Source organism: Silurus aristotelis (genome assembly GCF_946808225.1).
Source record: "Silurus aristotelis genome assembly, chromosome: 21".
Taxonomy (NCBI): domain Eukaryota; kingdom Metazoa; phylum Chordata; class Actinopteri; order Siluriformes; family Siluridae; genus Silurus; species Silurus aristotelis.
Genome location: NC_139594.1, coordinates 14,506,834 through 14,529,647, shown reverse-complemented (window position 1 = coordinate 14,529,647; position 22,814 = coordinate 14,506,834). Strand labels below are relative to the sequence as shown.

Genomic DNA, 22,814 nt, shown 5'->3' with positions numbered 1-22,814 from the left:
GTTTTCGCGACCTGATATGTCCGTCTTGTGGTGTTAAAAGTGTGACGTGCTCCACAGAAACATATTAAAAATGTATTCTCATATCGACTTCATATTCTGGTTAATTCCAATTAAATTTTTACTTGTACATCAAAACGTAAAGCAGTTCTTTATGCAGTATTACGTGGTGGCACAACCATATTCTTCCTGATGCTGGCTTTTAGCACATTGGGAAAATGTAAAATTCTGCATCAGAACACATCCTATCATATATAATTGTGCGTCTCCAACTTCGTGCGAACATTTGTGGAAGATGCCCCAATACCTTTGTCCGTACAGTGTAGCTGACTTACATAATGGGAATATAGACAGTAAAAAAAATTAGTAATAAAGCTTCCAAATGATTAGCTTGGCTTTAGTAAGGCATGACCATGATCACTGGCTGATAAGAGTAGAACAAAACTGCAAGGTGAACTTCCATTTGCTCTCAATATTTGGATCCAATATAGAGAACCATTACTAAAATGTAATATTCATTTTGGGGTAATACTGCTGATCATGCACTGGAATGAAGGAAAAACAGCTAAGAAATGTGGATGATAATATAAATGAGTGAGAGGATAATTTGTAAAAGACAGGGACTGCTCCGTGCAAACCAACAGCTGCATCTAAAACATGCATGTCAAAAGTACAATCTAAAATAATAGTTGATTGTAGGGCCTGGATGTTCAAAGTTCATAAAAAAAAATAAAAAATAAATCATGAAAGCTGAAATCAAATTCATCTTTGCATTGCTTTTTCCACATTTGAACTTGGTTGTGTTTCATTTGATAACATAAGAGAGAGAAACACCACATTTTCAGACAAGGAAATGTATTATTTAAGGTTAGTAGTTTCACAACTTTGTAGTCAAAAGCAGGCCATGGTCCATGGTTATTTCCTTAGACAAAAATATTGTACATTTCTAACAGGGTAATTTCATTTCCCACTGTGAAAAATTTGGGTATTTTAAGCATTATTTTGGGAACATAAATTGGCAAAAGATTTGACTTGACAAAAAAATAAAATAAAATACAGAACAAACTGGTGTAATTTTGCACTATTTATATAAAAAATCCCAAAAAAGTCTGGTGAGAGACACTGCTTGGAAAAGCACAATGAACATTTTATTTTATTTGAATATTATGATCAAATTTTAAATAGCAATTTATAATAAAATGCATTAATCTAGTAGCATGTATAGAAATTCATACTAAGTAATTTGCTTGGAATTACCTTTCCCAGTCCCAGAGTTTTCCTTTAATGTCAAACATATTTAATATATACGGTATTTACACAAGGAAAAAGGGCAGGTATTCTATCAATAACCTTCTAAGAGTCTTATGAGGTCACAAACTTGATCATGGCACACACCCGAGGAACTTTTTCAAATACGGTACCAATACTGGGGCACGGTGCCACACCCATTTGTAGTGAAAATTGAACAAAAATCAGTTTTTAGTTGCACTCCACAGCTCTATAAGCCCACAGTCAAGAATAAGGGGTGAGCACTAATACGACAACCAATATGGAAATTTTACTGTGTCCGTCTACACACAGGGCTGTGAAACACTGGATTCTATCTTCTAAAATAGCTTCTTCAAATCACATTTGATTTTAATATACACGAGTGCATAATGGTGCAACAGACAACTCATTTACAAGACTGTCAGCAGGTAATCAGTAAATAATTAAATTAATTAAACACTTATGTAAACGGTTTTTTTTTTTTGTCTGATAAAGAAACCCAGACATGGGATTCCATCTCCACAGCGATCCATTTTGTTGCATATGTTATTACTAAATATCAGGCTTTATGACTCTTCCATTTGGCTGACAAGAAATAAAAAAAATGCGCATTTCGACCAATAAATTGTGAGAACCTAAGACAAGAACAATCATTTTGTGATCCCAAAATGCCACTGGTCATTGTGTGTGTGTTTTATTAGTAGCTAAGCATTAAGTGTTCAGTTTATGGCTGTTGGTTTATTCACTGTAGAGGCCATTCAAATGCCCGGGTTAGGAAGTGAAGCCAAGAGTTTCCAACTACGAGCCATACGGGACTAATGCCAAGTTCTTCATGGTGATGTCAATTGAGATTCCGGCCTCCTGCATCTCAAACCTGTGGGGCACAAGATGCAAGTTTAGATGATGACAACCTATAATAATAATCTATATGGTGGAAAAAGAAAATACTTTTTTAACATGCAGTTCATTACCAAGAGCTTTCAGAAATGGAGTAAAACATAGGTGGTTTTTCAGAGTCTCTGATGACCGCTGTCTCTTCGTGACCGCAAGCCCCCATGTTTTTAAAGATGAGCCAGTCTCCAACAGAGAGCTCAGGAAGCAGGCAGTGCTCTACCACCTGGTCCAAAGCATCACATGACGGACCCCACAGACTGCTGGAGAACATCGGCTCATTTGCTGAGAGTGACAACTGCATACACATGAACACAAAGAGCTCAAATGACTATCATGGGGAAAGAAAAGAAGAAGAAAAAAGTTCTTTTTGGATAATTTTCAATGTGTGTACTGTTTGTAAGGGGTGCGTGTCAGATTCATTACCTTGTGCACTGTGGGCGACTGAATGATGTTTCCCAACAGCTTGCCAACAAAAGATCCAAATACGCCATCACTCAAATAGTACAAAAACTTGGGGTCATCGCCAGGAGTCAGATCTGTAAAAGGCCAAAGTGACAAAGAAAAAAAAAAAGAAAAAAAAATGAATGCGAGACGCAAGGATCTTCAAAAACTAGATAACACAGATGAGCTGCTTGTACGCTACGAAGCTGCATTTTTTTTTATTGATTATTTGACTGTTCCATATTTTATTGATCGAGTTCAGAGTAGCTTAGAATCTGACTTTTGTGGCATGTATATCATCAATTTTCCTATAAGGTTACTAATCCCCTTATCACTGAAAACAGTCAGGAACAGCACTGAGATCGAGCTAGAGTAACAAGTTTGAGACACCAAATCAACTCAACATGAACAGTTGTCAGTGTATCACTATGATCACTCACTGTATCAAATTCCCACTCCTTTATACATTTCTATTCAATATATGCATTTTATACACATAGCCAAAAGTATATGGACACCCGAGCAATCACACCATGTGTACTCGTTGAACATCCTGCTCTAGACTCAGTCCCTCTATCGCATTGGGGTTAAGTCAGTCAAGGCTATGCTGTTTTTTCCATTACAACTATAACACTTTTTCATGAAGCTCCCTTTATGCACAGCTTTGTCATGATGGAACAGGTGAAGAGCTCTTTGTTCTATTGATGTCAAATCTTAAATATACAGCATTCAAAGAGATATAGCATACATGAGATATTCTATACAAGTGTGTTTTTACTTCCCTACTTTTGCCTAGATAATGTAACCTGTCAGAAAACTGCACATTGGATATTTGTATTTGCCTTCTGTAAGAGAGCAACATCACCAGCTGATTGACATTGTAATGAAGTTTTAATAACTTCGAACCCTGAATCGGTACTTAAATAGCACATAGAAACAGGGAGTTTATTAAATCCTATAGTTTAACATTATGGTCTTAATGGAAAATCCAGCAAACTATCTAATATAACCTTATCAAACTCATCATGGCTTCTTTAATCGGAGACCAGTTAATAAATTGCAAAGAGTTTCCAAATGTAATTAAATATTTTATAACTCAGTTTAGCTAAACCGTAACAAAACTAAAAAAAAAAAAAAAAAAAAAAAAACAACATTTTTTGAGTACAAATGCGTAATCAGCCGTGAAGATAAAGGAGCTACCCTTAGCACAGGCAATGTTGCCAGGTTATATAATGTCGGTACTGGTGCCAAGGAACCCACCTTTAGACTCACCATGGAGATCTCTGGCTACCAGCTTCTTGCCAATGACATTTACGATCAGGGTGAAAGAGGAAGACACATAAAAGGTTCCGGGCTCAGCAATCACTCGCACTCCAGACATGACAGGAAAATAGGCCTCCAGCAAAGGCCTAATAGCAGCATGGGTCTGTTTGAGAGAGTAAAAAAAATATATACTTTCATTGTTTTATATCTGGCAAAATTTTAAATCATAATAGAAAACAAAGCTATACATCTATCCAAATTATATATTTACACATTATGACTAGTGCAGTTAAGTGGGAGGGGTATATTAGGCAAGTAAACATTTTGACCTCAAAGTTAAATGTGTTCGAAGCAAAAAAAATGGGCAAGCGCAAAGAATTGAATCTGACAAGGGCCAAATTGTGACGGTTAGACGACTGGGCCAGAGCATCTCCAAAACTGCAGCTATCGGTCAAAAGTGGTGTGAGGAAGGAAGAGTGGTGAACTAGGGACAGGGTCATGGGCGGCCAAGACTCATTGAGGCACGTGGCAAGCAAAGGCTGGGCCGTGTGATCCGATCCAACAGATGAGCTTTTGTAGCTAAAATAGCTTAAGAAGTTAATGCTCGGCAGGTCAGGACTGAAAAAAGGGGGACAACATATATATAAATATATATCACCTGTTTCAACTGATACTCAGAGCCACTGAATCCACTCCCAATATCCAAAATCTCCATATTAAATCCAAGCTCTTCCTATAAAACAGATTAGACATCAGAGTTAGGGTAAAATATTCTAATGTCTGTAAGTATTACTTAAGTTAACTGATTGGTCAACTTACCCCCATATCAAACACACAGCGGGCATCAGACAGGGCATGGGTATACACTTGAGGGTCTTTGCATGACACTGGAATCTGGAGCCTATAGAAGTATAAAGGACTGAGTGATTAAAGTAAAGCTGGGTTTATATTATAGATGTTACGCTTGCATGAAATACGACTTACACTACTCCAGCCACATCCACACCCAGCTCTTTGGCAGCTTCTAAAAGATGCCTGCAACCTTTCAGCGAGCAGCCAAACACCATGCTGGCCTCCTCCACCTGAGCCTCGGTACACAACTGCAGGAGCAGCCTGTGAAGACAGAGGAAGTGTTATACAGAATACTGAACATGGGACAGAGAACGAGGCAAGCGTGTTAAGTGAAACACTGACTTGGCGTTTGAGTGAGAGCGGGCGATCTTGCCGAGCTCGGCCTCGTTATCGCACACCAGGTATCTGACGCCGTTTTTGGCGGCGTGTTTGATGTGCGACTGCTGCTTGCAAACACCAGACAGGATGATGTTCTCAGGAGAGACGTCATGGTTGAGTACCATCGAGACTTCAGCCTGAAAGAAACGATACAATTAGACCAAAATAACTCCATGCAAAAAGTGGTGTGGAAAAGTACAGCAAGAACGTCACCTTATTTGCACACACAAAACCGACTCCCAGGGCAGCCAGGATCTCGATGACGGCAGGGCTGCTGTTACATTTGACTGGGTAGAACGGTCGAACTAGGGGTAGGGTGCTCTGCCAGAGAACATGCTGCTGCAGTAGTGCGCCGAGGTCAGCCACAACAAATGCATTTTTTTCAGCCTGTGAACCAAGAAATAATTAAATAAACAAAAAGATTAAGAAAGCAGTAATATGAGCGAATGAGACATTGCTGACTCAGCAGTTAAAGATTTCGGCTGGTGTTTAGTAGATTGTAATTACAAATCCTTCAACCTGACCTGCTCAAATGTTGTCTTGAACTGTATCCCTTTTCAGCTTTTAGGCTTTGTACAAAAAAAGAAAGAAAAGAAATCTGCCAAATGACTACAATGCAAAGGCTAAAGCAAACCACACCATACTGCATTCCATTTATTAAACTAAACAGAAGCGCTAGGGCCGTACCAACATCTATAATCCCATACGATTCTCTGTGCGGTATCGTCATGCTGAAGAACATTTTCCCCTGAGCAATTTTGACATTCAAATTAAGCAGACTAAACTGTGCTCAATAAAAAAAAAAGACCACAACACAACTAACCTGAAAAACATGCTTATGGCATTTAAGCAATTTTAACAGCAGGCAAAGATGGCCAACCTCACGAGGCCAGATAGCTGTGAATTGCACACACACACAAAAAAAAAAAAAAGCGAGAGTGCAGAAAAATCTTCACGGTGTAAAAGACGCCCGCGATTCCAGGGTCTACAACATCAAACAATAACATCTTAAACATAAATTAAGGACAATGTATACCACATTAGCCACAAGGAACATCAACCAAGTGTGAGCAAGCGATTGACAGATAAACCTAGCTGATTGACAACAGTGACTCTTATACTCATACTGTTCTTGACAATCAGGCTTTCAAAACCCAACCATTCTCTCTCTCACTCTTTTCCATTACTCAATCCAAGGTAACAAGTGCACCAAGTGAACACCATCTAAAAGTTAATGCAATAAGAATCAACACCACCAACACAAATGAGCATGGTCTCCTCTTAAACCGTGAAGTGGAAAGAAAGAAAGAACAAATAAATAAAAAAATAAGGGCCCTGCTTAACATCATGTAGGTTATAAAAAAAACAATGACAACCCACCCAAACATACAGCACAGCAGGGCAGTGACACGCGTTTCCAGGCGTTTATGAAACAGCATAACCCGATAGATCCACTCACCAAAGCTTGTTCGTAAATGTGGTTGTCAATGACATCTTCGAGGGTCGTTCCTCCGTCAAGCAGTTCAACTATGTAGTTCGGTTCATCAGTAAATCCTTTCATCTCAACCGTAGTCCGCAGATCCGACAATCATAGAGAGAGTACTAAGCCTTTGGGTCCTGTTACTATGCAACAAACTGCGAAGGAAATACAAAATATGTAGGTCATTAAAACATTTACGGAAACAATATCGCGCTGATTATTTGAATACCGGCGTTCTGATCACCGGTTAGACATGGATGTACTATTTATGCTGAGAGAGAGATAATATTTTAAATGAGCAGCCTGTTTTGGGAGCTCTACACAGACACACAAAAACTCATTCTCATTCCTGGGGATGTTCATACAAGCAAATGTGTGTAAACATGCTGAAATAAATCCAGCTGTTGGTAAAAATAAATAAATAAATAAATAAAAAAATCAGTCAATTGATATTTCTTTACTTTGAGTATGTTTTATTATCATATAAAATGAGGTGGTGAGTGTAGATGTAAATGCTACTTCATGTTTAATATGAATTAAGCATCCTTTTATGTGTAAAAAAAAAAAATTTAAAAAGTGTTTTGCAGAATTACTTAATTATTATACCAATCAGGCATAACATTATGAGCACATGACTAATATTGTGTCGGTCCCCCTTTTGCTGCCAAAAACAGTTCTGATCCATGAAGCATTAATAGCATGAACATCTTCAGCAGTTTGAGCTACAGAAGCTCGTCTGTTGGATCGGACCACACGAGCCAGCCTTCGTACCCTATGTGCATCAATGAGCCTCAGCCACCCATGACCCTGTCACCGGTTCGCCACTGTTCCTTCCTTGGGTCACAACATCCCACAAGAGCTGCAGTTTTGGAGATGATCTGACCCAGTCGTCTAGACATCACAATTTGGCCCTCGCCAAACTCAGGCAAATCCTCACGCTTGCCCATTTTTCTTGCTTCTAACGTGGAAGTTGAAATGTTCACTTGCTGCCTAATATATTCCACCCACTAACAAGTGCCATGATGAAGAGATAATCAGTGTTATTCACTTCACTCAATGTCGTAATGTTATGTCGGATCGGTATAGCCTGATACTCACATGGAGAAGCTGGGAGATGGATTTCTCCCACTATCAGCTAGGATCCCAAGGCGGCTCCGCGTTGAAGTCGAATTGCTCGCGGTAGAGTGCCTTTCCTAGGCCTTCTGGGTAGCGCTTATACACTTGTACAGAAAGAGGGGAGCCCTGTAAAACAAACAAACAGATCATTGTGAAAAATTACTTTACTCTTTAAAATTACTCACCAACATCCCACATAGGTACACAAACAGATTAAGAGAAAAGAAAGAATGCCACCACACATTATATATAAATAAAAAAACAAGATTGAGATCAGGGCTTGGGTTTTGTGTTAAAACAACTACCCATTTGCTGGTCATGACAAAACCTAGAAGCTGGCATGTGTCATTGATACACACCACATGCTCGATGTTGTGGTGGCTAAGAATAACCCTCAAGCATACACCAGACAAAAGCTTATGTCCTTTGAGTCTTCCTAAATCCAAGCAACAAATGTGGATCTGATCTCCACCCAGGTGCATCATGACATTTTGTTTGTCTCGGATAAATCTTGCTAATTTTAAATCCCAGGTGTCAAATTACCATTACTGGATGACTGCGGACTTCCTGAAACACACTAACGAGGACAGAAATTTTTCGGAAATTGTGGACTGGGCCGATCGCAAGCATGATAAAAAAAATATTTGCAAATAACGGGCGCCCTTATGTAACTTGACGCCACCCCTGAACAAGGTTGTAGATTTAGCAAAAAAATAAGTTGACAGAAACCGTGATAAGATATCAGTGTAGGACTGTCAGCATATCCAAGAGAAGATTACAGCCAAGCCTGGGACCACATTCGGAATGTTTTGAAGCGTCTCAAAAAAAAGTTTCACTGTAGAAACAAACTAACCAAATCATCTATATATATTTATAATTGTGTCGTAAAAACAGGAAATGAGGACAAGACCACGGTATACAAAAACGCGCTGTTAGAAAATATTGCGCAACACATGGGTACACTTTGTACACTACGTGACGTGCAACTCCTGATTGTAGTTCCCCTGAGAAAGATAAAGAAAAGGGCAAAACAACAACAAACACACATTTTAATGATCTACAAAGCTACAAAGTCATGGTTTTTAAATGGGAACCATTATGGGTCTGTAACACTCCAGGGAATCATTATTGTCATTATTCTTGATTATTAAGAGTGCCAAATGTTATTATAATAATCACTGGTGCTACATGACGCATTATAATGATTTAAGGAAACAGCATAAGTGATTATGGAAATTGTTTTCAATAAGCCCAGGTGACACTAAAATGTTTCCATTAGGAGGTTGTACCCTTTACTTGTCTGTCAACAGTTTAAGAAAAATAAAAATCACAATATGTTAAAGTGTATTTGAACAAGTGTAATGATAATTTTCATGCTCAGGTTATAATTTATAATTCATTTTTATAATAAATATAATAAAATGCAATAAATAATGTTAAGAACAGCATTTGAACAGTGCTAGGTGTAAAGATCATCAACAGGAACTGGTAATTACTATTACGTTACTTTAATTATAAATAAACCAAAATAAACAAATCAATCACATTATTACACGTGAGTGCATTTGAACAGTGGTAGGTGTAATGATCGGTTACATGGTCTATTATATTTCTGTTTACAATAGACTAAAGCTTTAATATAAACGTGTTTAAGCACTATTTATTCCCAATTTTAAAGTGTTTATATCATAAGCTTATTTGTTTCACTGAAGGCACCCAGCTCACTGACACATGGTGTTACCCGGATGAAGTCCAATGAATCAAGTGTGAAGACGCGGTTCAACACACAGGCGTGTATCACGTTTATATTTGTACTTGATTCAAAAACCGAAAACGTGTCGAAACACGAAAACAGACATTTTGCCGACGATAAAAACAAATCATAATATCCCGCAAATCGCCGACAACCCACAGCTTCCAAGAACAAGCACAACAGCGGCCGCCATGTTGTTAGAACTCAGACGTGTTGGATGGAATCGGGTGAAGAGGTAAAGGAAGAGAAGAAGGCTCGTACTTACGTGAAATAACGGCTTGAAGGTTTTGGAAGATCGTCTCCTCTTTTTCGGCGGAATTTTTAAAGAGTAGTGGGGACACCAGGGTAAGAAAGAAAAGCGGCCGTTGTTGCCATATAACCGCGAATAGACCGTTTGAGACGCGCGCGCACACAAGCTTCAGCTTCCTCTCGACCACACACTAGAAATGGTTGCCTCAGAAAGGAGATCAATGAGGTAGTGGAAGAGCGAGTGGGCGGGGCTTAACGATACGAACCAATAAGCCACCGAGCTGAAGTTGAAACGTAACACGATTGAATGGAGTCCCTGTCAATGTGGTTTCTAATCAGCCAATCATTTAGGCAGTTCATGTTTGAAGAAGCGGCTGTGTTCTGACGTCACTACACAATAAGAAATCAACTCTCCCGATTGTGCTGAGCGTTTCGATATGTCACATGTGTACGCTGCTGTGGGTTTGCGTTTCCACTTATGTGATTGGTTAACAAGCATGTGACGTCATGGGACCTTAGCACAGACTAGTGTCCACACTAATGCGTTTAAAAATAATTTACATTTACATTTACATTTGCGGCATTTAGCAGATTTCGCATCACAGTGTGGACTCTGAAAACGGAGGCTGTCGAAAACAATTACGCATTTTTAGTCAAGTGTTTTGCAATGCAAACTCAATTAGTATCACTGTAACTAACGTGATCATTTTTAAAAATAATTTTGTTTAATGTATGTGGATTTGATGATATATTATTAGTATTACCATTAGCTAGCAGTAGAAGCATCATCTGAGTAGTAACTAGTGTTTTACATCTAAAAGCTACAATCCTAAGAAGGCAAGAAAATATAGAGTAAGGAAGACTTATTTTTTCTATAAGGATGTCACTGTCTATCCAGCAGTCTGGATATAAACTTCCATAGATCATTTCTTTTTGAGAATCGATACAGTATGGGCAAACAAAATATAAATTGTTTTCTTGCACCTCTAGCGCAGACCATTATATTTCCCAGAAATAAACCCTTTCCATCGTGCTGAACATTTTGCTATGTCACATGTTTATTCTACTGTAGGTTTGTGTTTTCAGATATATGAACAAACATGGCATCATAGGACGTCACCAGACTTCACTACATTACCCAGAAATCAACTCACCCCACTGTGCTGTTTTCACGTTACATGTTTATGTAACGATCCACAGTATTTATTAGAATTATATCCAAAATTTGACATGTTCTGTGTAATGTATGGCTAGATTATATAAAAAAAAACTTTCTTTCGGCTTCTCCCATTAGGGGTTGCCACAGCGGATCATCCGTATTCATGATCCGTATTTTCGATTTGGCACGTTTTTACACTGGATGCCACTGGATTACTGGATGCCCTTCCTAACGCAACCCTCCCCATTTATCCGGGCTTGGGACCAGCACTAAGAGTCCACTGGCTTGTGTAACCCTAATAGCTGGGGTTGGTTCCCTGACCAGGGATCGAACCCGGGCCACAGCGGTGAAAGCTAGATTATACAGTACATAAATGATTCCCTGTCATTTTTATTAAAATTTCTGCCATTTTACCAGAACTCAACCAACATCCAACAGGTTTTCCCCACAATTTTACAAGTTCACACAGAATCCTTTTTTGTAAGCGTTCTCTATGCCTTAAGTACAACACTGTTGTTTGCTGTACAGCATACAGTATCCAAAACTTTTTGATGGTATCTCTGTGATGGTACTTCTTGGTAAAACTATCTATTTAACTGTAAATGGACAAGCTATTTATACATTAACATTGGAGCCTGTTTGTTGTCATGGTGCCTGTAATATATGTACCTAGATGTTAATTATAAGCAACCTTAAAAATTATGCCTAATGATAAGCAGAATTGCGCATTCTGCAGGATCAACTCTTTATATTAATATCCAAGTTTACTGAAACTAACAGTTCAGACTGAGAAGGCCAGTTCTGATTGTTTCCACTCTGACACATTTAAGGATATAATGTATAAACGTTTAAATTTTATGCAACAAGTACAAAGAGCATATGAATATTCTCATTTACAACAGCAGATGAAAAGCTTTCCAGTGTAAAATCCTAATTTATTATTGAAATTATTCGAGAACTTAAATATCAGTGTCCTTTGTGCCCATCAGGAATAAAGAAGTAATAAGGGTTGGAATTCATATCAATAGTTTATAGTTTAACATGTACAATATTTCTATCAATAAACCAATTTATGCAAATGTCCATATAAACCATTTTAGTGCTTTGTACATGCACTATACTTCCATTGTAAAGTGTCAACCATTTGTAGTCTTTTATGGTCTTTGAGAGACACAAGCATGTTCCTTTTTTTTCTGTGCAACAAACTAGGCAATTTAACAGAAAGATTTTCTTTGATCATACAGATATATAGAAATGTACAAATTCTCAACTTTTCACTGAAAAACACTCTTAGCATGAATAACAGCTTTACACACTCAGCTGAAATACTTTGCCATGCCTCTTGTAAAACTTACCAAAGTGTATTTTGCTAGTTAGATATTTCTTCCTGACCTTACCATGCGGTAATAAAAAATATTTTTTTGGGCCAAAATATATTTTAAATATATGTTAAATACAGTGGTGGGCCTTCTCTGGTGGCCTAAACACTATCAGAAGCACTGACCTACATTTAAAACCTAATTTCTAATATTTGTTTCATGAAATTGTATTAATTTATTCCCAACAGTTTATTCTCTTCATTTCGTAGCATTTCTCTTGACTGCACTGCTTCCAGTACGTGTATGTGGATGTTAGATTTTTTTGTCCAATCGGATTTTAGCATCTATGTGCTGCCATGTCAATCTAATCTGCCCAGTGCCTTCAAAGTATATTCTGCTGGTCCTTTTACATTGTCTACTTAAAAAAAATAGCTCTCTGTCTTTAACCAATCAGATTTCATATTCACTCCAACAGGGCCAGCTAGAGGGCCCAGAATAGTGTCAGCATTTTTCCGTCCTCTGATTTGTTGGTCATACATCTGAGTTAGACCTATTTACGCCAACGGAGGAAGAGAAATTGATTTGGTCTCGGACATACTTAAAAATATATTTTCAACAAAAGCTAGATGGCCAGGAGAGGTCGGCCAACCGTGAAGCTAGCTAGCTTGTCTCGTCCCGGGAAAGGGTTTGTTCGCCGCTTTCAGACCAGTGCATACAAGCCTTACAGCCTCTGAGGAGCGGTGCAAATTATGAGTCTGCATCTCTGGTGAGTAGGTTGTATTTCATTTACATTTTAATGTTTTTGTCATGTTATTAGACAAATATTGATTCTGAACGGCTCCAGATGATGTAGGTGGCACAGTTGTGGTTGTAGTGTAGAGGTTTGGAGTTGTCTTAACTGGGTTTTTTGCTTTAGTAAAATGGTATCCAGCCTCCATATGTAAAATGCCTCTTTCTTTCTCTCTCTCTCTCTCTCTCTCTCTCTCTCTCTCTCTCTCTCTCACACTCTCTTTCTCTGTAATGTTGTTATATTGCGCTTTTTTATAGTGTTGATGGTTTCAATAACTGCGACGTGATAGTGGTGGTATGGAAGACAGGAGACGTTAGTAAACAATTACAGCCGATTATATTTTTGTTAAATAAGTGGGTGCAGGATGAAAAATGTAAATTTAGCGGGTACGGAGGCAAATAACTTTTTCATTTGGTGCAGTGGCCGGTCTAAGAGGCCTCCATTATTAAGATAGCAGGTGTTTTTTTTTTTGTTTTTTTTATTAATATATTATTATTATTATTATTATTATTATTATTATTATTATTATCCATTATTATAATGGATAATATAATATATTATTATATTGTAGACTCAAAGAGGTTACTAACATTTCTATGCTGTAGTTAATTAACACCAGTACTGTATGTGACATTCTTTAGCCTTTATCTTATTATTCTGCCTCCTCAGAAAGGGAAATAACTTTACAAATGAAACTAAAGGAAGTTAAAGAACAGCTGCCCAAGGCTGAGATTCATTAAAAAAAGTATAATTTCTATTAAACTTCTCGAGGTGAGAGCTCGAGAATATATATTATATTTAAAACATGTTATAAATATATAAATATATACAAATAAAACATTAAATTAATTAATATAATTTTAAAGAAATGACAACATAACAACTTGCACTTCATAACTATACTGTATATTTAAATCTCTTTATTTTGTGGTAATATCATCCCACTGGAAAAGCCACAGTTACATCTTGATATCTTGAGTTTATCTTAAACTAATTTTGTTACAACAATTGTCCGGTACATATATTCATTTGCTGTATTCATTTTAGCCTGTGAAATCAAATACAGATGTCCTTAATGTAAGTTATGCATTTTTTACTTTTGTTTTTATTTATTTATTTATTTTACATTTAAATATTTGTACACACCAGGATTCAGGAACATTTCTAGCTTACTAGTGATTTGATCATGACTGTTGGTAGATAAGGAATTGTTCACCTATAATTGTTTCCCATTAAATATTACCTTTTTGTTGAATCGATTCCATTAAAATATGAGTCACATGACTAACAAGCAGTAATCTTTAGATTGTTGTGCAACACTATGATATTCTGATATTTATTTAAATATTTTATTGTGCTTAATGTCATGTGTATTGTTTTTAATGTATCAATATTCTCCTTTACCAGCTCCAAAGGCTCCATCCAAGGCTTCTTTGTCTGGTGCTGCTAAAGTAAGTATTTTGCTTCCACTTTGTAAAATAGATGGTGCCGTTGAACTAGTGTAATGCCTTTGTTTATTCTTAATCAAGTGTATAGGTTTGGAGTTAAGCTCTACCTTCTTTCAATTAGTTTACCAGTAATAGTCTGTCTGAAGCAACATTGTTGACTGTAATTGTATGTATGTATGTATGTATGTATGTATTTGGGATTTAGGTCTTTACATCCATACTCAAATGTGTTTTTTGAAAATAATGTATATTGAAAATCTCTTTTTTATGTGATTACAACCACAGGTAGAGTTAGCACATGGGACGGGAATAAAAACTCAGGCCGAACAGCCACTTCAATGGTGCATGTTTTTTTTAATGGCCGCCTTCCCAATGGAGAGTCTGATCCATAGCAATTTCGAAAGTCAGGTCGAATTATTAGATAATAAAGTGTTTTAAAAAGGCAAATTAATTTCTTCCATTACTGTCCAAAAGATACCCATAAAAATATCTTCTAATAGCATATCTATATTTTTATAGTTTCAATGTTAAGATAAACAAAACTTTTTGGAAATCCAAAACTAGTCAGAAGTGTTTTGTCTATTGTAGGAGGACAGAGTAAAACAGAGAGTGGTGCTGAGTGGAGGACTGCTCTTGACAAGAAAATCATGACAGGCACATATGGTAAGTGAAGACTTTATATGCGTCTGAAGTCGCATACTGTGTCTCTAGGTGCTATATGAATACAAATTTGTACTTACTAAAATAGCATTGTTGTTACTGTCACGTGACTTATCATTGCCATCCCTTTACCATTAATAATCACTAAACCTTTAATAATCTTTCTTTTCATAATTTCGTGAATTCAAACTTGCTACTCTGTTGACCTACTGTTTATCACATAGATGCATATATATGAGTGGGAATGCACTGATACCACACAGCATATGAACAGTGCTGTTGGTCCATTGTGTTTAATTAAGTCCAAGGTCAGCACAGCCGTCTACCTGAAAGTTTTAGAGCACTTCATGTTTCCCTCTGCTGACCAGCTTTATAGAGATGCTGATTTCCTTTTTGGCACCTGCCCGCACTGCCAAAAGCACCTAAAGTTGGTTAAATGACCATGGTGTTGGTATGCTTGACTGTCCAGCAAATTCACGAGACCTGAACCCCATAGAGAATCTATGTGGCATTGTCAAGAAGAAAATGAGAAACAAGAGACCAAAAAATGCAAATGAGCTGAAAGCCACCGTCAAAGAAATCTGGGCTTCCATACCGCCTTAGTAGTGCCACAGACTGATCACCTCCATGCCACGCCGAATTGAGTCAGCAATTAAAGCAAAAAGAGCCCCTACCAAGTATTGAGTACATATACGGTAAATGAACATACTCTCCAGAAGGCCAACAATTTACTAAGAATGTTTTTTTGATTGGTCTTATGAAGTATTCAAATATGAGATTGAATTGATGTTTTTGTTAAATGTGAGCCACAATCATCAAAATAAAAAAAATCATTTGAAATATCAGTGTGATGAATCTATATAATATCCAAGTTTCACTTTGTATTGAATTACTACAATAAATCAACTTTTTAATATTATTCTAATGTATCTGTATAGCTGACAGTACACAGTGACATGAGAAAACGTTCCTCCAGAACCCTGGTGCTACATTTAACATAGAGCTACATAACACATAGCTAAGGACTAAAGTAAGTATTCGACATAAAGTGCATAGTGTTCAACCTGTTCTATAGGATATAGATGCAGTGACTGGGCAGGCCATTCCATAAGAGATAATAATCCTGTCAAATGCTCTAAATAACAGCGCTTGGACGCAGGCGTCAGGTCCTTGTCTTTATGGCGAAATTGGTTTCAATTGAAGTATCAAATGGTAGCCATGTTGGCTCAGTATTCCTTTCACCCAGAATAAGTCTCTAACCTTTTCTCTCGCTATACCCACTCCATTGGTGAAGTCATATCCTTACATGGGTTTTCTTATCACTGCTATGCAGATGAGACTCAACTAATCTTTTCTTTCCCTCCATCAGATACCACAGCTTCCACTCAGATCTCGGCATGCTTGACAGATACATCTTCATGGATGAGTGTTCACCAACTACAACAAAACAGAACTGCTGGTCATCCCAGGTGATTTATCTCCAGGTCAAGATCTCCAAATAACACTTCATGACTCTGCTCTCCCCTTCAGCCACTGCTCGTAACCTTGGGGTAACTATGGACAATGAACTGTCCTTCCCACATGCCGCTAATGTGGCTCGCTCCTGTCGATTTCTTCTCAACATCAGAAGGATTCGACCATTTCTGTCCACACAGGTGCTTGTTCAGTCTCGTCATTTCAAGACTCTACTACTGCAATTCGCTGCTGGCAGGTCTTCCACTGAACGCTATTCTTCCACTGCAAATGATCCAGAACGCACCTGCACGGCTTGTGTTCAATCTGCCCAAGTTCTTCCACACCACCCCACTGCTGCACTCCCTTTACTGGATTCCAGTAGCTGCACGTATCAGATTCAAAACACTGATGCTTGCCTACAAGGACAAAAATGGACTAGCACCATCTTACATCAGTGACCTCATCACATCTCGCACTGCACCACGCTGTTTGAGATACTCCAGCACTGCTCGACTGGTACCACCTTCTCTCAGAACGAGAGGCAAGTATACTTCAAGGCTCTTCTCTGTTCTGGCACCAAGGTGGTGGAACGAACTTCCCCTAGATGGCCGTACAACAGAATCTCTGACTATCTTCAAGCGACGACTGAAGACCTACTGTACCTCTTCCTGAACACTTAAATGAAGCACTTTCCAAGTTTGTAGAATTCAAGAGTTATATTAAAATTAAGTTTGTAATCTTGCATACCAGTGTAGATTTATTCATTACTAGAGACTCAAAGCACTCGTGTACGTCTCTCTGGATAAGGGCGTCTACTAAATGCCGCAAATGTAACCTTCTCGACTCCAAAACAACTCGAAACCTAATTAAGCTTCCACCTCAATGTTTGACTATGGGTGTGAGGCAGTCTACAAACATCTCTCCTGTTCAGTCAGCTGTTAGAGACAAGGTCACATTTACTCTTCTGGCCACAAAACTTTTTAATCACTGTACAAGTCGTGTTTTTGCCTTTTATAGTTTGTTGCATATAAACAAAAGTCAGTCATGTGTCTAAAACCATACTATTCTGGATGTTTTCCAACATTGAACTTCAAGCATCTCATGACATGAAGTCTGAAAAGCACATGAACTTAATCTGAGAAAGTTGGACAATTAAAGCGAGTGCATTTTTTTATTTTTATAAACAGTTATGGTGCAAGTAGAGGTAATGCTGCATGAGTTGAAAGTTAATCTGCTTTTGATCAGTTTCAGGATGCTTTCCAATAACAATTGTTTTAAAAAGTTAATCTTCCCTCAAGGCTCAAACCGGCAACCTCTCAAAATAAGTCTCTGCTTGTAGAATAACTGCTTTCTAGCATTCACCCCACCATTTTGCACGAGACAGGCATGATTTTTAAATAAAGCAGGAGATTGACTGTCACCAAAACGTCCTGCACTGCATTTATGTAGCTGATTGAAAGAGCAGGCTTACAACAGAATTGGTTCAACTCTGAACAAGGAAGCACTCAAAGCATTTTGCAGCAAAAAGAAAAGTACAGTCAGGTCACAATAGAAAAAGGATTACAAGAGAGAATTTTTTAAAATGAAGTTTTAATACTGCATATTGAAAGCTCAGTTTTCAGCATTCACCTTTGATTGGAAAGATGTTATACCTAGAAAGAAAAAAAAAAAAAATATATATATAAGTGAGGATTTATACATAATCCAGCAACAGTGAAGGGTTAAACAGTTATGCACAATGAGTCCAGGCTTTCAGTCTGGCATGAAGCATTTCAGCTGCAAACAATTCGGTACATTTACTTGTGTAATAAAATCAACATGCCTTCCCATCGAAGCAGGTCTTGCGACATGGAGTCTCAGAAGGCAAGCACACTTCAGTGGAGCACATAAAGTAAATCTATTGAAAGAAATTAGATCATTTAACCAAATTGTAGTTCACAAAAGAAACCTTTAAAGTGATACTGTACCTCCTCATTGATGTATTTTTGAGTAGTCACGTTCATGAACTGGAAGGCAGTCACCACAAAGCGGCGCTGGTAAGGAGTCTGTGGCAGGTCCAGCACACGAAGGACTGAAGATTGTGCAGAGGAGAGATCAGGATCGGGACACCTGTTTGAAGAAGAAAAAAAAAAAAAAAAAAAAAAAAGACAGTTGCCCCCAAGTAAGACACTTAGTAGTGGCATTTGATTTTTGGATATTGACAGCCAAGTAATTTAACCTGATTTTAGCACCATTTCATGTACAAGCAATTACACAAACCCTCCAGACAGATTTTGCACAATAAGTATGCAAGTGTTAAACTTACCCTTCATAGAGCAGAACCAAGGCGTTTGTACCAGAGCGAGTGTATGCCACACAGTAGTTTACTAAAAGTGTGGCATCAGGTTTAGGAGAATTTAGTCGCACCTCCAGGTACAATGGTTTACCCAGGAGAACCTTCAGGGGCAGATGACCATGTGCAGAAAATGAGGAGAAGGTCTCATCTGAATGGAAGAGAAGGGAAAAACCAAACTAACTACACAAGCAGGTTGTCCTTCATGAACAAAGTTCTTGAGCAAACAAAAAGGTATTAAGCATTGCAAAAAACCATACCATCTGCAATCCTGAGCTGAACACCATATAGCCCACCAGAACTCACAGAGGCTGGGACATTTGGGTTCACCACCATGTAGCCAGCAGTGGCCCTCATCGTTGGACTGATCTTTGAATAACGACATTCGACCATCAGCCTATAAAAGACACAACTTTAAAACTAAAGCAAAGACACAACACCGGAAATTTAAATTTAAATCTTCTAAAGCACAAACATGTCCTGCCTGACTGGATGGTCTCTAGTGATGATGCCGTATTTCAGGTTAAGGGCTCTGATGGCCGTCCGTACTTCAGCCATGTAAATGGTTGTGTCGCCAACATTCTGATTGTTGGGGGGGGGGGGGGGGGGAAAGAAACTCAAATTAGCCTTTGTTTTTGCCTCAGTCAGATACAATTCAGTAGGACTCACATAAGTCTTTGTTCCACATTCGGTCACTGAGAACTTGAAGGTAGCAAAATCCTTGGTGGAGTAGACAGGTTTACAGGGGTTCTTGTTCACCACAATCAAACTTGTGGGATTCACAGGAATTGTTGTGATATTAGAATAAATAGTAAACACAAACTGCCCATCAGCTGTGCATTCTATATAACAGACAAGGAGGAATGGAGAAATTGGGGAAGAGAAAAATGTAACACCAGGAGAAAAAAAACACTTCTGAAAGTCACTTGGATCAGGGCACAGCAACCTACGGTCCATTGGGTAGTAACAGGAGGAATCGGTCACGTTCATGCAGCATCCTTTGTTCCTGCACTCCGCTGCTGTCGTTTCAGAAGAACCACAGGGCAGCCTTTGACTAGTAGGAATGTCACAACCTATATAGTCAAGACAGATTAGTCATCAGTTTGCACACATACCGACAACCAAACAGGCACTGTACACAGCTACAATTCAGATTTTGTAAGCATCCTATGCAAATATACTTGACAAAAATACCACATGCTTGCATTAGGAGACTTAAGACATGGACATTGACACAGACATTGCAGAATATGGTGTAATTAAGTTATGCCCAGTTACAAGAACACTCATGCTTACAATTACCAGCAAGTAAATAAAGCCAAGCTACAGCTAGAATGAAGCCACCTGTGGATTTGCTGGACACCTGTAATGTAGCTCACCTCCTTTTGTATACTCCTGAGAGAGCTTTCGATATGGTGTCAAGGCAGGCATCGGAGCAGGTGGACAGTCATCTTGGTCATTTGAACGCGACACCCGGAGTTTTTGCAATGCCATGCCAGAGTCGGCGTCACAGGACACTGTGGCAACCTCGGCAGGTCCCATGTTATTGCCATACAGCAGTCGTAGGGTAAATCTGTCATCCTGGAGACATTAGTAAATATGAGAACATTGGAATAAAGAACACTTAAAATAATGCATTTAATAGAAGTATAAAACACTTGTGAACTTCAGTTGACATTTTTAAACCATAAAAAAAGGCTTCTTGTTTAAATAAAATGTTATAAAAAAATAAAATCAAATTAAAGAAACACTGAATTGTCACAAATTGAATTGATGAAAATTAAGTGGAAACATTCAATTAAGTAATTTGTTAGAGCCAATCTGGGTAATAAAGATTTGCATGTTTTACATTTAATATTCTAAAAGACATGTTCTACTTGTTGCAGCATACTTGAACAAAATGTCCATTTCTTTCAGGCTCAATTCATTCACACCCTTGTTATCCATATCTCTAGCATTGGCAGTGACCAGGAAGTGGCAGCAATCACACACATATGCAACACACTACAAATCGTATTTCCAGTACAGACCGAGGAGCCACGGCAACATTGTGCTAACTCGTTTCTTTTTATAGCCCTGGCATTTCTGTGCATGTTTAGTTAAAAAAAAAAAAAAAGCTGAGAAGACCTGAGACGTTCATGTTACATTTTAACCATGTTTCACACAAAAGGACTACAGCAAACCAACAGTCCTGTTCCAAAACGTCTTGGTAAAAATACATGTACCCTAGCATGCAAACACCCACCTCAACAGTGACATGACAGCCAGAGAAGCGGACATGGAGAACATAGTTGCCTTGTTCATTTGTCAGGGAGTAGCCACATTCTTTTGTTACATCAACAATAGTTGAGCCTGACAAAAAGATCAGAAAAACTAAATTAGACTCTTTATTAAGAACCTTCCCCCACCACCAAATATGCCCTCCCCTCTATAGTTATACATACCCAAAACCTTCACGTCCAGAAGAGGATCTGAGGGTAAAATTATTTTGAAAGCCTCTTTGCCACACAAGACAACATATTTCTCAGGCTGTCTGAGCTCCTGACGTGAGTCTAGAAACTGCACAGACACAGTTCCTTCACTGAAGTCTTCATTATTTTGGTTAGCATAAGCAGAGGACTCCTGAAAAGCTTGCACCAAAAACAACTCCAGGCAACATAACAAAAGCACAACTACTTTTCCTGCCATGGTCCAACCACTCCAACACCATGCAAGAACTGAACACCTGCTGGCCAACCATGTATTTAAGAAAGCTAGGCAAACAGTAGTGATTGGTTCCACCTGTCACTAATTAGGCCCAATCCTTACCTGATGAGGATGATGCTTATGTATCTTCTCAACTGATTCACAGGTTCACTGTGAGGTGCTCTGGCATGTTTCAGTATTTTTTTGCTCCGAAAAAAATTCATCATACTTAATGATACAAAAAATCATACTAAATCAAAAGTATAGATACATCACAGTGAAACCTACTTCATTACAAGTTAAAAGTCAGCAATTCAAATATGAGTTGACTTGACTAAAAGTCGTAGAGTATCTGATTCAAACAGTATTTGAGTATTTGAATCATATTGAATGTAGGCTCAAAGATGCCTTTTTTAAAAGCCAAAAGTGAGAGGTTGTGAGGTTTTATTTCCTAAAATATTCCTCCACCCTCCAAATGAAACACCCCAGCCAAGAACAACACCTTAGCCTAGAAACTTCAACATGCCAGAATACAACATAGATCAAACAAGAAAAAATTCAATGGACAAATAAAATTAATGTAAATAATTTAAGAAAAAGTAAAATTGAATTTTCATAGCTGATACACCTCTCAGTCTCAGAGACAACAATTTTTCAATTTAACTTCAACAAAAGCTAGTTCTCAAGTTTTTTTTATTTTTATTAATTCTAGCTCTTTTTGGACTGAAAATGAGGCCGGCACTGCTAAAATGACATCTTTAACCGAGATGCAAAATGAAATTGGTAAATCGTTGTCAATTAAAATATAGTGGAGTAAAAAGTACATATATTGAATCATAAATATAGTTGAGTAGAGAGAAAAAGTTGCTGATATCTTTGATACATTTACTCAAACACTTTACATCACTGCACCCAAAACACACCACCAACACAAACATCCTGAGTTGGAATTGATGTTGAAGCATAAATGGACATTATGTTGATTTTGGATGAATAATAAAAATGAACCCAACCTCTGCAGCAAATTAATAAAATATTAAAACTAATTAACTCATGCAAAAATGTAAAGTTTCAGAATATTACTTACAATATTTATTTAGGATTGAATTTCCTGACCAATGATCTATGGGAAATGGAAACTAAATGTGGAATAGGATCTATATATTTATATGCACAACTACTAACGACATATTAATCACGTTAATCATTGTGTATCTTTTTATGAAAACCATTTTATGACAGTTTCTCTTATAAAATAAGGCACTTTTATTCCT

At 37.9% G+C, this 22,814-nt stretch overlaps 2 protein-coding genes across 3 annotated transcripts; both read right to left on the bottom strand.

Moving 5' to 3' along the window:
* Positions 1-1,123: 1,123 nt before the first annotated feature.
* azin1b (antizyme inhibitor 1b) lies at positions 1,124-9,919 on the bottom strand. 2 transcript variants are annotated; one of them, XM_083523761.1, is made up of 12 exons: positions 9,709-9,919; positions 7,673-7,816; positions 6,554-6,729; positions 5,308-5,481; positions 5,059-5,231; positions 4,849-4,977; positions 4,684-4,765; positions 4,523-4,597; positions 3,862-4,027; positions 2,584-2,696; positions 2,238-2,455; positions 1,124-2,140 (listed from the first exon to the last, which is right to left on the bottom strand). In XM_083523761.1, exons 3-12 carry the CDS (start codon positions 6,653-6,655, stop codon positions 2,065-2,067), a joined length of 1,308 nt encoding a protein of 435 aa, XP_083379887.1. In that variant the 5' UTR covers positions 6,656-6,729; positions 7,673-7,816; positions 9,709-9,919; the 3' UTR covers positions 1,124-2,064. The 2 variants fall into 2 exon arrangements, with proteins under 2 accessions (XP_083379887.1, XP_083379888.1); XM_083523762.1 differs by having other exon boundaries at positions 3,874-4,027; positions 9,709-9,918.
* Positions 9,920-18,321: 8,402 nt separating this feature from the next.
* On the bottom strand, positions 18,322-21,594 carry LOC310716632 (zona pellucida sperm-binding protein 4). Its single transcript, XM_083523914.1, has 10 exons — positions 21,300-21,594; positions 21,101-21,207; positions 20,235-20,436; positions 19,806-19,928; positions 19,525-19,697; positions 19,340-19,437; positions 19,116-19,252; positions 18,829-19,006; positions 18,491-18,632; positions 18,322-18,420 (listed from the first exon to the last, which is right to left on the bottom strand). Exons 1-10 carry the CDS (start codon positions 21,541-21,543, stop codon positions 18,337-18,339), a joined length of 1,488 nt encoding a protein of 495 aa, XP_083380040.1. The 5' UTR covers positions 21,544-21,594; the 3' UTR covers positions 18,322-18,336.
* Positions 21,595-22,814: the final 1,220 nt, after the last annotated feature.

Bases quoted from the DNA above. Each gene is read 5' to 3' on its own strand.
- azin1b (XM_083523761.1), bottom strand. From the start codon at position 6,655: ATGAAAGGATTTACTGATGAACCGAACTACATAGTTGAACTGCTTGAC. The intron at 4,978-5,058 runs GTCAGTGTTTCA...CTGTCTTCACAG, and splicing joins CGCTCTCACTCAAACGCCAA to GCTGCTCCTGCAGTTGTGTA. The intron at 2,141-2,237 runs GTAATGAACTGC...TGTGCCCCACAG, and splicing joins TCCATTTCTGAAAGCTCTTG to GTTTGAGATGCAGGAGGCCG.
- LOC310716632 (XM_083523914.1), bottom strand. From the start codon at position 21,543: ATGGCAGGAAAAGTAGTTGTGCTTTTGTTATGTTGCCTGGAGTTGTTT. The intron at 19,929-20,234 runs GTGAGCTACATT...TTGACTATATAG, and splicing joins TCAGGAGTATACAAAAGGAG to GTTGTGACATTCCTACTAGT. The intron at 18,633-18,828 runs GTAAGTTTAACA...TTCTTCAAACAG, and splicing joins TTGGTTCTGCTCTATGAAGG to GTGTCCCGATCCTGATCTCT.